The sequence below is a fragment of the Nothobranchius furzeri genome, chromosome 16 (genome assembly GCF_043380555.1).
Source record: "Nothobranchius furzeri strain GRZ-AD chromosome 16, NfurGRZ-RIMD1, whole genome shotgun sequence".
NCBI lineage: Eukaryota > Metazoa > Chordata > Actinopteri > Cyprinodontiformes > Nothobranchiidae > Nothobranchius > Nothobranchius furzeri.
The window spans coordinates 29,938,718-29,954,759 of NC_091756.1; the positions used below are offsets into that span (position 1 = coordinate 29,938,718).

The window sequence follows — 16,042 nt, forward strand, 5'->3', positions numbered from 1 at the left end:
TATTCGTCAAGAACCTGGCAGCAGCGTTCTGGACGACCTGCAGCTGATTCAGGGCAGGGACCGAAACACCAACTAAGAGGGCATTTACATAGTCCAGGTGAGAGGTAATGAAGGCATGGATGACTGACTCCAAATGCCCCAGTTTCAGGATTTGTCTGAGGCGAGTCAGGCAGCGAAGCTGATAAAAGCAAGACCTCACTACAGAGTTTATCTGTGGGGCCATTGTGAGTTCAGCATCCAGCTTTACCCCGAGACTTGTCACACACTGTTTGGGGTTGATGGTTAAGAGGTCACAAACAGGGTGATAGCCATGGTGGTTGCGGGGGTCAAAAACAACATACTCAGACTTCTTTTCATTTAACTTTAAGAAGTTGGATGCCAGCCAGCCCTTCACGTCATCTAAACATGAAGCCAATCGCGAGCCCGCATTCTTCTTATCCATTTCTACATATAGTTGACAGTCATCAGCGTAAATGTGATAGCTCAGGCCATACTGATTCAGGATATTGCCCAGAGGCAGAAGGTAGATAGAAAACAGCAATGGCCCAAGAACGGAACCTGGTGGCACCCCCCAAGGCAGTGGAAGACAGGAGGATGCAAGGTCACCAATTTGTACAGAGATGGATCGGTTTGATAGGTAGGAGCGGAACCATTTATGTGCCACCCCTGTCACCCCAACCCAAGACCCAAGCCGATCCAGTAAAATATGGTGATCAACCGTATCAAAAGCCGCAGAAAGGTCCAGCTGGAGCGGCAGTACCCTAGACCCAGAGTCAAATGCCACCAGAATGTCATTCAGCACCCTAATCAAAGCAGACTCAGTGCTATGGTGTGGTTTGAAGACGGACTGAAACACATCCAACAATGAGTTGCTGTTCATATGAGCAGAGATCTGACAACTGATAAACCTTTGGAGCCAGTGTTGTTCAGCATGGTCTCCACAACTCGCAGACCATGACTTCTAACTGGCTTCAACTCAGTCAGATTTACAGATACTGAGCTAAGGTGTCATATGTTAGCTGCGGAGATGTACGCCAAGCTCCAACAGCTCAAGCAACATCCATCCATCCATCCATCCATCCATTTTCATCTGCTTATCCGGAGTCGGGTTGCGGGGGCATTAGCCTAAGGCGAGAGGCCCAGACTTCCCTCTCCCCAGCCACTTGAGCCAGCTCCTCAAGGGGGAATCCCAAGGCGTTCCCTGGCCAGGTGAGAGACATAGACCCTCCATCGTGTCCTGGGTCTACCTTTAGGTCTCCTCGCGGTTGGACATGCCCAGAAAACCTCACCAGGGAGGCGTCCAGGAGGCATCCTGACCAGATGCCCGAGCCACCTCAACTGGCTCCTCTCGATGTGGAGGAGCAGCGGGTCTACTCCGAGCCCATCCCGAATGACCGAGCTTCTCACCCACATCTCTAAGGGAGAGCCCAGCCACCCTTCCGAGAATACTAATTTCAGCCGCTTGGATCCGCGATCTCGTTCTTTCGGTCACTACCCAAAGCTCATGACCATAGGTGAGGGTAGGAACGTAGATCGACCGGTAAATCGAGAGCTTCACCTTCTGACTCAGCTCTCTCTTCACCATGACAGACCGGTACAATGCCCGCATCACTGCAGATGCAGCACCAATCTGCCTATCAATCTCACGCTCCAGTTTTTCCTCACTCGTTAACAAGAACCTGAGATACTTAAACTCCTCCACTTGGGGCTGGACCTCATCCCTGACCCGGAGAAGGCATTCTACCCTTTTCCAAATCAAGATCATGGTCTCAGATTTAGAGGAGCTGATTCTCATCCCAGCCGCTTCACACTCTGCTCTGAACTGCTCCATCGAAAGCTGGAGATCACGTTCTGTTGAAGCCAACAGGACCACATAATCTGAAAAAAGCAGAGACCTGATCCTCAGGCCACCAAAACGGATGCTCTCCACACCTTGGCTGCGCCTAGAAATCCTGTCCATAAAGGTTATGAACAGAATTGGTGACAAAGGGCAGCCTTGGCAGAGTCCAACTCTCACTGGGAACGAGCCCGACTTATTGCCGGCAATGCGGACCAAGCTCTGACACCGGTCATCCAGGGACCTAACAGCCCGTATCAGAGGGCCTGGTACCCCATACTCCCGGAGTACCCCGCACAGGGCCCCCTGAGGGACGTGGTCAAACGCCTTCTCCAAATCCACAAAACACATGTAGACTGGCTGGGCAAATTCCCACGCACCCTCCAGGATCCCCCTAAGGGTATAGAGCTGGTCCAGTGTTCCACGACCAGGATGAAAACCACATTGCTCCTCCTGAATCTGAGGTTCAACAATCTGACGGACCCTCCTCTCCAGAACCCCTGAATAGACCTTACCAGGAAGGCTCAGGAGAGTGATCCCCCTGTAGTTGGAACACACCCTGCGGTCCCCCTTTTTAAATAAGGGGACCACCACCCCAGTCTGCCAGTCCAGTGGGACTGCCCCCGATTTCCATGCAATATTGCAGAGCCGCGTCAGCCAACACAGCCTCACAACATCCAGAGCCTTAAGGAACTCTGGGCGGATCTCATCCACCCCTGGAGCCTTGCCACAGAGGAGCTTTTTAACCACCTCAGTGACCTCAGCACCAGAGATTTGAGAGGCCAACCCAAAGTCCCCAGACTCTGCTTTCTCACTCGAAGACGTGTCGGTGGGATTGAGGAGGTCTTCAAAGTATTCTGCCCACCGATCCACAACGTCCTGAGTAGAGGTCAGCAGCACGCCGTCCCCACTATAGATAGTGTTGGGAAGTCTTGCTCCATGGTCTCACCGAACTCCTCCCATGCCTGGGTTTTTGCCTTGGCGACCACCCGAGCCACGTTCCGCTTGGACTGCCGGTACCCGTCAGCTGCCTCTGGAGTCCCACAGGCCAAAAAGACCTGATAGGACTCTTTCTTCAGCTTGACAGCATCCCTGACCGCTAGTGTCCACCAGCGGGTTTGGGGGTTGCCACCACGACAGGCACCGATGATCCTGCGACCACAGCTCTGGTCGGCCGCCTCAACAATGGAGGCACGGAACAGGGTCCATTCAGACTCAGTGTCCCCCGCCTCCCCCGGAACATTTTGGAAGTTCTGTCGGAGGTGGGAATTGATGCTCCTTCTGACAGGAGACTCTGCCAGACGTTCCTAGCAGACCCTCGCAATATGTTTGGGCCTGCCTGGTCTGACCGTCATTCTCCCCCACCATCTGAGCCAACTCACCACCATGTAGTGGTCAGTTGACAACTCTGCCCCTCTCTTCACCCAAGTGTCCAAGACATGCGGCCGCAGGTCAAATGAAACAACAACGAAGTTGATCATCGAGCTGCGGCCTAAGATATCCTGGTCCCAAGAGCACATATGGACACCTTTATGTCTGAGCATGGTGTTCATTATGCACAATCCATGGCTGGTACAGAAATCCAATAACAAAACACCACTCGAATTCAGATCAGGGGGGCCATTCCTCCCAACCACACCTCTCCAGCTCTCACTGTCGTTGCCCACGTGAGCGTTAAAGTCACCCAGCAGAACGAGGGAGTCACCGGAAGGAGCGCTTTCCAGCACCCCCTCCAAGGTATCCAAAAAGAGGTAACATCTTATCACGTTATTTTCATCATTTGATGAAAAAAGCTACATGACTCTGTCATTTCTCAACATTGATCTGAAAGGCAAAAGAAAGAAGCTTATTTTAAAAGTGAAAATCTTCAAGACTGTTGTATTCTCATTCCAGTCCTAATACATTTCAATCTGACCCCTATATTTAATTGCTGCTTTACATAAGAATGAAATTCAGACCACATTTGCATGAGCTATAATTAGAGCTCAGATATGAAAGGTCTTCAGTTTAACATACCTCCCTGGTGGATGGCATTACGACAAGTCCAAAGCTCTGACTTGGTTCAGTAGATGTGTCAGGGAAATTAAATGAGAGCTGAGGTTTCATTGTTCCTATAAACCCTAACTCTGTGTGTGTGTGTGTGTGTGTGTGTATGTGTGCATGCGTGCGTGCGTGCGTGCGTGTGTGTGTGTGTGATTGTCGGTTTCTCATTGCTTGTCACCCCTTTAAAACCCACACCCCTCACATACCATCTGCAGGCATGTGCCTTTGTACAAAAATAGCCCTCTACCAGAAGTTTCCTAAGGTGATACTCAGAGCAGGAGTTTTCAATGTGTGTGCGGTTTTCCTTACAGCGATCCCATGTTGGATCGACAGAAGCTTGCACCACCGAAAAATTTATGATCTTTTAAAAAAAACATCCGACTGGGATTCCTAGATTATGTGTAGCTTTGTGTCTTGAACTAAGATGTCTAATAGGTGCTATGGAGCCGATTTCTGACCAGTTCATGGAATTCCATCCTATCCACGGTGCTAACGTCAGGTTGGACCCCACAGGCACCCAGGCCACCCGAGTAGAGAGCTTTGCTAATGGAGTTTGTTTCAGCCAACGTCCTCTGAAGCCTGGAGAGATTTTTCTCATAGAGATTGAGGAAAAGGAGCTTGGGTGGTGCGGACACCTCCGGATGGGCCTCACCAGCAGGGATCCCAGGAGCTTAGAGGTGGTGCCTGAATACTCCATCCCAGACTTGACAGAACCAGGAGACAGTTGGGTGTTTGCCATTACTCGCAGTCATAATAAGGTTATCGAGGAGGTTGAGGTCCCAGAAGGTGGAGAAGGAGGTCACAGACTTGAACGGGGAGAGGCTGGTAGAAGGGGAGATGAAGGAAACAACTTGAAACCAAAAACTTTCTTCACAGACACTCACTTGTACATTGACAATGTACAAATCCCCAGGGATAAGCTGGTGGGCCGGAGTCGGCCTGGACGCTACAGCCACATCTTGGATGACCTGTATAAGACCAACACCCTGCCTCCTACTGCCAGACGCAGCAGAATAGGAGTTCTGTACGTGCCTAAAAGTGGAGATGTGGGTGATATGCACATTGTAATCAATGGAGAAGACATGGGAGCTTCTGCAAAGGGAATACCCACCACACAGCCTCTGTATGCTGTGGTGGATGTTTTTGCTGCCACTAAGTGTGTCCGAATTGTCCAGGTGGAGTATGGCTGTGAGTATGAGACCTTTAATTATGAGTTGTCAAAGTTCTCGGATGAAAAAGAGAAATCTTTTCATAAATCAGAAAGAATATGTGTGTTTGAACTTAATCGGAGGCAGAGAACCTTCACCTGTATTGAAAGCCTTTGCTCAAACTAATCAGAACCATTAGATACATAAATCACATTTTGGTGTCAGTCCATGCCCTCTTGTGGTTATTTCCCTTCTGTTTTCAATGGTTTAGCGCAGATTTAAGATGTCTCCAAGCAGATGTATTTTTCACTTGGCACTTATGTTATTTCATAGGAGGTGGTGGATGAGATTTTCTTAAGGGTCTGAATGTCGTAGGGCTGTGTTGACTGACGCGGATCTGCAATATCGTGTGGACATCGGGGGCAGTTCCACTGGACTGGTTCCCCTATTTAAAAAGGGGGACAGCAGAGTGTGTTCCAACTACAGGGGAATCATACTTCTGAGCCTTGCTGGTAAGGTCTATTCAGGGGTTCTGGAGAGGAGGGTCCGTCAAATTGTGCAACCTTGAATTCAGGACGAACAATGTGATTTTGAGCTGAGCCAGAAGGCAACGCTGAGCCGGAAGGCGAAGCTCTCAATTTACCAGTCGATCTACGTTCCTACCCTCGTGGTCACGAGCTTTGGGTAGTGACTGAAATAAGATCATGGATGCAAGCAGCCGAAATGAGTTTTCTCCGCTGGATGTCTGGGCTCTCCTTTAGAGAAAGTGAGAAGCTCGGTCATCCGGGAGGGGCTCGGAGTAGACCTGCTGCTCCTCCACATTGAAAGGAGCCAGTTGAGGTGGCTCTGGCATCTGATTAGAATGCATCCTGGATGCCTCCCTGGTGAGGTTTTCACGCACAACCGGGAGGAGACCTAAAGGGAGACCCAGGACACGCTGGAGGGACTATGTCTCTCAGCTGGCCAGTGAATGCCTTGGGATTCCCCTGGAAGAGCTGGCTCAAGGGCATCTGTGCAGCTGAAACAGGTAGCCTAGTTTATCCCACATTGTTTAACATCAACATTTTTGTATAACATTATAGTCATTATGGCCTTTGGTAAAAATGTATTCTGAGGAGGCGGTAGTGCAAATTTACTTACGTCTGCGATGGACTGGCAACCTGTCCAGGGTGTACCTGCTTGCCGAGAGACAGCTGGAGATAGGCACTCCCCACCCCCCCACGACCCAGTGTGGTTAGGTGGGTATAGAAAATCGATGGATGGATGGATTTTTGAAACCACGTTTTACTTTTACTCAGGTTGACTCTTCAAATACAGACGTGTTTTGTAACCCTAACCCCATTGTTGAACCCTAATGACACTGTAAGGCAGGTATGATGTCATGCATTTTCACATAATGTGAAACATAAAAAAGTTAATGTTGGAACTGATGAGGTTTCACATTATAAAATAATTTGTTTTCACAGCTTAGTCTCTCTTGGTTTTGGGCTTTTTATCCTATAACCTATACTGCCTTTGAATCTTTTTGTTCCACTACACATTTAACTAATCTGTTGTTGTTTTGTATTCCCTGCATGTTGCTTCAGTTTCAGCCCTGCAGACGCTGTGCAGGAAGGCCGTTCAGAAGCATGTTGTCCACAGGATGGCCATCGACTGGCTTGAGCTGCCTGAGGCTCTTAAACACTACTGCAAGTTTGAGTAACGCTGGAGCCTGCAGAAGAAAGGATAATCACTTCTGACTCCTCTATGCTCTTTACTCAACTTTTCCTAATCTCTTTTTAAAAAATAAAGCATTCTCATCGAGCAAATTTGACATGTTTTCCTGTGATCACACATACAAACATCATGCAACGTCTATATTTGGTCTGAGTTGGAATTGTTTGAACTATTTTAGGCATGTCAGCTATTTAAAATTGATGGATTAGAAACTACAAAGGCCTTTCTTTGGTTTTTTATTTTTTATTTTTTGTACATGTAGCAACAGATCTACTGATCTACACACCCTAAGTTCAGAAGTCAACAACTAATATAGCAGCTGAGTTCAATCATGGGGTGGGGGTGAGCTACAGTGTAGCCACAGCTGCTCTTGGGTGCACTGACAGAGGCGAGGCCTGCCAGACACTGGCATCACCGGTCCGTCTGACCACCACCAGGAGGCAAGGCAGGTTAAGTGTCTTGCCAAAGGACACAACAGCAGCATTCTCTGGTCGGAGCCGGGATCAAACCTGCAACCTTCAGATTACTGGACAACCAGTACCTCCTACTGCTACTGTTGCCCTGAATTGAATAAGAAATAAGAAATTTGATAATACTAAGATTTAGAGAAATCTTAAAGCTATTTGTACAAATAGCCACTGAGGCAACATTCTGACAGGACAATTGTGCTTATTATGAAAAAATGTTAACATTTGATGTATTTTATTTATTTAATGCCCTGATATCAGTTTTTAGTTTTAATGTCACATTTTGAAGGGAATGATTAAAATAAATTGTATGGTTAGTGTTCGATTAAGTGGTTTTATCAGAATCCTGATAAAGAGAATAATCCCTAAACTGGAAGCTGTTTTTCTGTTGTGTGATGCTGCCCCCTCGTGGCGGGATGAACAACCGCAGTGGGAGGAGCTCCATCTGCTCGGATGACTTCCGGTCAGACGCGGCCGACAGAACGCGCTCCGCTCTGCTCTGATCTAAGAAAGAAAACACTGAGTCACGTTGAATTTTGATTTAAAAAACCTCCTCAACATGTCCTTCTGTCAGTTTTTTGGTGGAGAAGTCTACAGGGATCATTTTAAACCAGGTTAGCAAACAAAGCAGCTAGCAGAGATGTGACGTAACCTCGCAAAGGGAATTATGGGATTTAAAATCCGCTTTTTAAAGGATTGATTTATCATTTAAATGCTTTTTTAAACATATTTTATGGGTTCCTTTTGGCTGTACATTTCCCTGGGTGTTTTATAGTGATAAAACATGCATCAAAATATGATTTAGTTTGGAACATTTACAGTTTTTTGTGTAAAAGTAAATAAAGGTGCTAATTTTAGGAACATATAAATAATGGACACAATACTTAAGTATCGAAATTATATATAATTTTTAAGTTTAGCTGTGAAAATAACAGCATATTTAATAGATTATAGTTGTTACTTTTTATATATTTGGCAGATTTTATATTTATTTGCAGTTGAGCTTATTTTAGTTATTTTACTTTATTGGTATGGGGGAAAGGTAAAATAAACTAGATGGTATGTTTATAAATAAACAGCCGATTTACCGTTGAGAAGATATAATCCAGAGGTGGTCTATAGGCACAAAAAACCTTTAAAAGCATTTAAGAAATGAAAATGTTAGGTGCAGTACAAAGCATTTGTCCTTTATTCAACGAGTTTTCATTATTTTAATTTCATGAAGAAAATAAAGACAGCAGACTGGTGAAAATGGACCATCGTTTATTTTCAAGATCAAGAAACGAGAAAAACTTGATAAAGTATAATTATTTACTGTCAGTAGCAGTAGGAATGGCCTCAGTTTGGAGAGATAGATCCATTCTGATCAGGCTAATGGCTAGAGACAAGTCCAAGTGGAGCCAGGATCTTCAAACAACTCAAATCCAAATAATCCATGAGCCGACCTGAAAGGGGAGAGACTTGGGGTGTTTCTCAATGTCAAGGCGCCTGGCTTTGCGAGGTGACGTCTTGCGAGGCCAGGCACCTTATTTACGAGGACACTGTCCTTCCTTCGTCAAAGAAAACGGTTAAATGGAACAGACTTGCATCACATGACCGCAGCGTCCACAGCGGTTACGTAGCGTCACGTGACACGGGAGATAACGCTATATTTTATATGTATAATTTTCAATATAAATATTTAACAAGTCTTTTACTTTTTAAATTTTGTATATATTTGTTAAATTAAATATATAAATGAGTTACTACCTGTTAGCCACCGAAGGTGCAACTAATCAGCAACTAACCAACCATAGATAACTTCTTTGGATCCAAAAAAGCATTTTAAATTAGTTGACTTAGTTTTAAACTTGAAAATTCCCCCAAAGTAGCTGCCGGCTTCTAATCCGCCATCCTTTTGAAAATACCGCGGTGTATTCTGGGTAAGTTTTGACCAAGGCTAGAACACACGCCTCGGTAGAACATGAACACTGGAACACGTCTTGGCGGCTCCTAATGACGTATCTCCTAGGCAACCGGGGCGGGACCAAGACATCAAGGCAAGGTTCCTTGGCACTGAGAAACACCCTTAGTCTCCCTATTGACATAACTGAACTACGGAAGCTCTGCATGGACAAGACGTCAAAAACTCAAAAGACTTTAATAAGTGGGACTGTCAGAGTCCAAGCCCCCAGGCCGGGCTCTCCCAGCTGACCGGCTTCTGTCTCGGACCATTACCCAGCATGCCCCTCGCAGGGATTCCCTGCACGTTGCACCTGCGTCATCCATGTCTATATATGGAAGACGCCACACCGGCTCTTCACTCAGTCATCGTTCCACCGTGTTCCATGATCAGAGTATTCAGAAGCTAACACAGTTAAACCTCCACCTTTCTAACTCAGACCTCATCCTTCCGTCAGCCTTTTCAGCACCGCTTGCAGCCAGCAGTCTCTAATAAAGCTCTTACTCCCGAACCCAGTCTTCGAGTCTGACAGGATGACTGAGTCCATTAATCCAGCGGAGTTCGAGCAGATTAAGAGGAAGTTGGAGCAGGTTGTTAGCGAGAACGTTCAGCTCCACGCCCTGGTCGACCAGCTTAACACCAGGCTGAACTCCCAGACCGATCTCTCCCTGCAGATGTCTACTGCCGTCACGGCACTCCAGCAGCAGGTTCATGCGCTCCAGTTGCAAGCCATCACTCCACCGACGGGAGAGCCACACTTCAGTCTCCCGGAGAAGTGGAATGGAGAGACGGGGAGTCCAGACGGTCTGCTTGCTACCCTCGACATGCAGTTCGAGTGCCACCCAGGGCGCTTCCCCACTGCGCGCTCTCGGGTGGCACAGCTCACCTCCCTGCTCTCCGGACGCGCGGCAGAGTGGGCTGCTGCGCTCTACAACTCCAAATCACTGGAGTGCAGCGACTACGCTGCATTCGTGGCCGCTTTCAGAAAGACTTTTGTTCCACCCAGCAGCGAAATGGGGGCAGAGACACGACTCCTAAAACTCCACCAGAAGGAGCGCGCTGTGTGCGCATATGCGTTGGAGTTCCGCACCATCTCCGCCAAGTTGCGGTGGGATGACTCTGCCCTCCGAGCCGTCTTCTTGGAGGGACTGGCAACCTACATCCGGGATGAGATGGCGGGAAAGGAGCTACCCCAGACCCTGGATGAAGTTGTGGACCTGGCGTTGCGCATGGATCAGCGGGTTTTGGTTCGGCCCAAGCCTCTCATTCGCCCATCCAGGGCGCCTGGACCTTTTCCTCGTCCCCCCACGCCTACTCCCGGACCCATTGCCACTAAGGAGCCCATGCAACTGGGCCACCTTCCTCCGGAGGAGAGACAGCGACGGTGGCGCGAGGGCCTCTGCGCCTATTGTGGTTCCCCCGACCACAGACGCATGAACTGCCCCCTCCGTTCGGGAAACGAAGGAACCCACTGAGTCTCGGGGTCGCTCAGCCTGGGTCAACTCCAACCCCTGCCCTTTCCAATCGGCTCCTTCTGCACGTCACCCTCCAATATGGCGAGACCTCGCTCCAGATGCACGCGCTGGTGGACTCGGGGGCCGCTGACAATTTCATGGATGTGGATCTGGCTGAACGCCTACGGATCCCCACTACCCCCTTGGAGAGGGTTGTACCAGTGACCACGGTGGACGGCAGGCCCCTTCAGCCTTACCCTGTCCAAAACCGAACGCAGTCCCTCCAGATGACAGTCCAGGGCCACCGGGAGACCCTCCATTTCCTGATTATCCGTGCTCCCTCCTCTCCTCTAATCCTGGGGTTTCCCTGGCTCCGCCTCCACGACCCACGGATCTCCTGGTCCCAAGCTCGCCTTCTGGAATGGGGGGCCCAGTGCCGGACCCACCTCTCTCCTCCTCCACCTCGACCTGACTGCCCGGAAGGTGGCTCCGGTTCAGCGCCACCCAATCTGCCACCGCCCTATCGGGATCTGGCCGCGGTGCTCGATAATAATGCACTGAACTTATATAGCGCTTTTCAAGACACCCAAAGACGCTTTCACACACTCTCACATTCACACACTGCTAGTGATGGTAAGCTACTTGTAGCCACAGCCACCCTGGGGAGGTCTGACAGAGGCGAGGCTGCCATTTGGCGCCATCGGCCCCTCTGACCACCACTAACACAGGCAAGTTGGGTGAAGTGTCTTGCCCAAGGACACAACAGCAGGATAACCCTGGCGGGAGCTGGAATCGAACCCATGACCCTCCGATCATGAGGCAACCCGCTCTACCACCTGAGCTACTGCTGCCCCGTATAAGATAAGCTGCCTCGATAAGCAGCGAGCCACCGCACTGCCGCCTCACCGTCCATACGACATGGAGATCAAGCTCCAGCCAGGAACCATTCCACCCCGGGGGCGCCTTTTTTCTCTCTCCCCCGCCGAGTCCAGAGCTATGGAGGACTATATCGACCAGGCCCTCCAGCAGGGTTTCATCAGACCCTCGTCGTCCCCAGGTGCTGCAGGCTTCTTCTTTGTGAGGAAAAAGGAGGGTGATCTCCGCCCCTGTATTGACTACAGAGGACTGAACAAGATCACAGTCAGAGATCGCCATCCTCTGCCGCTCCTCACGTCCGCCCTGGATGCCATCTCCCAGGCGCGGATTTTCACCAAGCTGGACCTCCGGAGCGCCTACAACCTTGTCCGTATCAAAGCTGGAGATGAGTGGAAGACGGCGTTCATCACCCCCACCGGTCACTGGGAGTACCAGGTCATGCCCTTCGGACTGTGCAATAGCCCCGCCGTTTTCCAACGCTTCATCAATGATGTCCTCCGTGACATGTTGGGACGGTGGGTGTTTGCCTACCTGGACGACATCCTGATATACTCCAAGTCAGAGGCTGAACACCACCACCATGTTCGCGCGGTCCTGACCCGGCTCCTGGACAACAACCTGTTCTGCAAGCCCGAGAAGTGCTCCTTCCACCAGCGGTCCGTTTCATTCCTGGGCTACCTGATCTCGGATCAGGGTCTAACCATGGACCCTCAAAAAGTCCAGGCGGTTAAGGACTGGCCCCTACCTACCAGCCTAAAGCAACTGCAGAGTTTTCTGGGTTTCTGCAACTTCTACCGTCGATTTATCAAAGACTTTAGCACCATTGTAGCACCTCTCACTTCTCTCACCCGACCGAGCCCTCCTGGTCAACCGTTCCGGCTCACCCCAGACGCCGTTCGGGCCTTCCACTACCTAGTCGCTCGTTTCACATCGGCTCCTATCCTGCGCCACCCGGACCAGGCAGTCCCTTTTGTGGTCGAGGTCGACGCCTCTGATGTCGGCGCCGGCGCCATCCTGTCCCAAGGCGGCCCCGACGACCGGCTACATCCCTGCGCCTACTTCTCCAGGAAGTTCTCCACCACCCAGCAGAAGTACGGCGTGGGGGATCGTGAACTGCTAGCCATAAAATGGGCGTTGGAGGAATGGAGGCAGTGGCTTCTGGGCACCACTCAGCCGTTCACCATCTGGACTGACCACCAGAACCTAACCCACATACGGTCCGCCAAGCAGTTAAATCCTCGCCAGGCACGCTGGGCCCTCTTCTTCGAACCCTACGGGTTCCATCTCGCTTATCGCCCCGGGACAAAGAACCAGAAGGCGGACGCCCTCTCTCGCCAGTTCACCCATTCAGCGCCCACGTCCGAGCCGGCGCCCATCCTCCCGGAGCACCGTTTTGTGGCCCACCTTGGGTGGCCGTTGGAGGAGGCCATCCAAAACGCCCTCCAGGGTGACCCAGCGCCACCAGAGACCCCCGCCGGTCGGCTGTACGTCCCCTCGGCCTGTCGCAGTGAGGCGTTGTCCTGGGCCCACTCATCACGCCTGTCTGGTCACGCAGGCTTCTCTCGGACTCTCAGGTTCCTTAAACGGGCTCTCTGGTGGCCACGTATGGAGAGGGATGTTAAGGAATACACGAGCGCTTGTGACATTTGCGCCCGCTCTAAGGCATCCACCCAGGCTCCGGTTGGCACCCTCAGACCTCTTCCGGTGCCCAGCCGCCCCTGGTCCCATGTGGGGCTGGACTTTGTCACGGGTCTCCTGCCGGTCAACGACCTCGACACCATCCTGAAGGTCACTGACCGGTTTTCCAAGGCTGTTCACTTCATCGCCCTCTCGGGCCTCCCCTCGGCTCGACGCACTGCAGAACTGTTTCTGGAGAACGTGGTGCGCCTCCACGGGTTCCCGGTCGACGTGGTCTCGGATCGTGGTCCCCAGTTCACGGCTCGTTTCTGGAAAGCCTTCTGCCATCTAGTGGGAGCCTCTGTCAGCCTGTCTTCGGGCTACCACCCACAGACCAATGGTCAAACGGAGCGGGCAAACCAACAGTTGGGCCGGTACCTCCGCTGCTTCGTTTCGGCGCAGCCCTCGCAGTGGTCCAAGTACCTCCTCTGGGCGGAGCTGTCTCATAATCTCCACACCTCCTCGGCCACTCAGATGTCCCCTTTCGAGGTCTGCTATGGCTATCAGCCCCCGGTCTTTGCCCACCAGGAACCCGAAGTCGCGGTGCCGGCCGCTCAATCCCTGGTGAGGCGCTGCAAAAATGCATGGATCAAGGCGCGGGCCTCCATCACCCGGGCCAACGCCCGTTACTCCCACCAACACCTCCGCAGGCACCGCCCGGGCCCCTCCTATGCTCCAGGGGACAGGGTCTGGGTGTCCACGGCAGGCCTCCGGTTCCGCGCCGGTTCCAGGAAGCTCGCTCCCCGGTTCCTCGGACCCTACCCCGTGCAGAAGGTCATCAACCCGGACACGTACCAGCTGCGGCTGCCTACAAGCCTTCGCGTCCATCCCACCTTCCACACCTCCCGGCTGAAACCTTATGTGGAATCCTCACTCCTGCCGCCTCGGGCTCCGGCGCCTCCGCCGGCCCGCTTCCTCGACGGTGAGCCCATCTACACCGTCCGGCGCATTCTGGATGCTCGCCGCCGGGGTCGGGGTTGGCAGTACCTTGTTGATTGGGCGGACTACGGCCCCGAGGAACGCTCCTGGGAGCCGGCCCGTTCCATCTTGAACCCTGCCCTCATCTCGGACTTCTGGGCCCACCGAGGTGGCCCGGGGACTTCTGGAGCCGTCCCTGGACCGGGGGGTCCTGTCAGAGTCCAAGCCCCCAGGCCGGGCTCTCCCAGCTGACCGGCTTCTGTCTCGGACCATTACCCAGCATGCCCCTCGCGGGGATTCCCTCCACGTTGCACCTGCGTCATCCATGTCTATATATGGAAGACGCCACACCGGCTCTTCACTCAGTCATCGTTCCACCGTGTTCCATGATCAGAGTATTCAGAAGCTAACACAGTTAAACCTCCACCTTTCTAACTCAGACCTCATCCTTCCGTCAGCCTTTTCAGCACCGCTTGCAGCCAGCAGTCTCTAATAAAGCTCTTACTCCCGAACCCAGTCTTCGAGTCTGACAGGGACACACTTCTTTCCTGCAAATACATCTTCACAGGTGATGCTAACACCTATGCTCCTTCAAGGGATGTGCTCCTGGCTGCAAAGCATCACACCTTCACATACAAAGTGTTGTCTTTACTTGTGAGTGTTTATGTTTATGTAGACAAATAAACTTGTTGATATTATATGTAGATACATAAACTTGTTTATATTCAGTACAAGTTTTATAGATTTGTGTTGCTTCTGTTAGTTGAAAAATATGAGAAAAGCCTCTTGAGAAAATAACCGTGAATTAAATTGCAATTTCCAGAGTCATTCAGCCAGCCCTAATACAAACTGCTGTTCCTTTATCTCCCTGCTGCAGGAATTTATGTGTGCTCCATGTGCAACCACCCCTTGTTCTCCAGTCGCTCCAAGTTTGCTCACTCGTCTCCGTGGCCGGCATTTACGGAAACCATCAGAGAGGACAGCGTCACCAAGATGATGGAAACCCTCACAGCCTACAAGGTATGAGTCACAACCGTTTTAAGTCTGGTCATGTGACTAAAAGCATCCGGTTTACACCCTAGTGCTGAACGTTCACAGGTCCTATGTGGGAAGTGTGGCAGCGGACTGGGCCACGAGTTTGTGAATGATGGCCCAGACGAAGGAACGTCACGATTTTGAATATTCAGCAACTCACTCAAGTTTGTCCCAAACAAAGGTATCAAACTCTCTCTTTCTGTTCACACCAATTCATGCAGATTTTTTCAAGTCATTTTGGCTTGTTTTCTCAGCAGAATTTTTCCAGTATTTTGGTTTATGAGCACAGACACAAAGTCTGTCTTTATTTGTCACGTTGTTTGTTTTTTTTTGCATGAAAGCTAATGTTTGCGATTTACTAAATAAAGTAATTACTGTGAATCTTTTCACGTATTTCTGTTTTATATATTTAAATTATGCCGTTTAATGAATGTGTTTATTTTTATTGTATTTTAGTTCATTTATTTTAGCCCCTTTCTCCATGTTCTCTGTGTTTTGTCTCCTCTCAATCCAGGAATGGGGAAACAGTAAAGGTCGAGTGTGACGTGCAGCTCGGTACTGGTCCGGTGAGCAGGCTGGTTCAGCGGGTGACGTGGGCGGGGTAAAGACCTGAGGGGAGGCCCCGCCCACTGAAGGATCTCTGATCAGCTTAAATCACATTCCTCTAAATGTTCTTTCAAATAAACATGATCCCTAATACCTCACACGGACCCCCGGTTTGACACTTCCTGACTTTGTTTTTCCAGGTAACGCTCTTCATGGCATTTGTACGCGATAACCTCTCTACTGCTCTTAATCTCTCTGAGCTGCACTTAAAATTAGTCTGCCGTCTTCCAAAGGTACATTTCATCTATGCACTAAAGCCAACTTGGTCCAGATGTGTGTAAAATGTTTATTTTTAGATTGTCTCTTAGCAAAGAAAATGGTAG

At 50.4% G+C, this 16,042-nt stretch overlaps 3 protein-coding genes across 3 annotated transcripts in view; 2 read left to right on the plus strand and 1 right to left on the minus strand.

Annotated features, from left to right (window-relative positions):
• The window catches only part of tex2l (testis expressed 2, like), a 45,782-nt gene extending 41,787 nt beyond the window's left edge, over window positions 1–3,995 (minus strand). Inside the window, exon 1 of the mRNA XM_070545535.1 lies at window positions 3,854–3,995. The gene's annotated coding sequence lies outside the window, so the exon portion shown is untranslated. The remainder of the gene's footprint in view (window positions 1–3,853) is intronic.
• Window positions 3,996–4,034: 39 nt separating this feature from the next.
• Window positions 4,035–6,836, plus strand: neurl2 (neuralized E3 ubiquitin protein ligase 2). The gene is made up of 2 exons (XM_015963541.3): window positions 4,035–5,068; window positions 6,615–6,836. The coding sequence occupies exons 1-2, from the start codon at window positions 4,321–4,323 to the stop codon at window positions 6,728–6,730; spliced, it is 864 nt and encodes a 287-aa protein (XP_015819027.1). The 5' UTR covers window positions 4,035–4,320; the 3' UTR covers window positions 6,731–6,836.
• Window positions 6,837–6,904: 68 nt separating this feature from the next.
• msrb1b (methionine sulfoxide reductase B1b) lies at window positions 6,905–15,817 on the plus strand. The gene is made up of 4 exons (XM_054749077.2): window positions 6,905–7,825; window positions 14,956–15,098; window positions 15,177–15,294; window positions 15,628–15,817. The coding sequence occupies exons 1-4, from the start codon at window positions 7,771–7,773 to the stop codon at window positions 15,642–15,644; spliced, it is 333 nt and encodes a 110-aa protein (XP_054605052.1). The 5' UTR covers window positions 6,905–7,770; the 3' UTR covers window positions 15,645–15,817.
• Window positions 15,818–16,042: the final 225 nt, after the last annotated feature.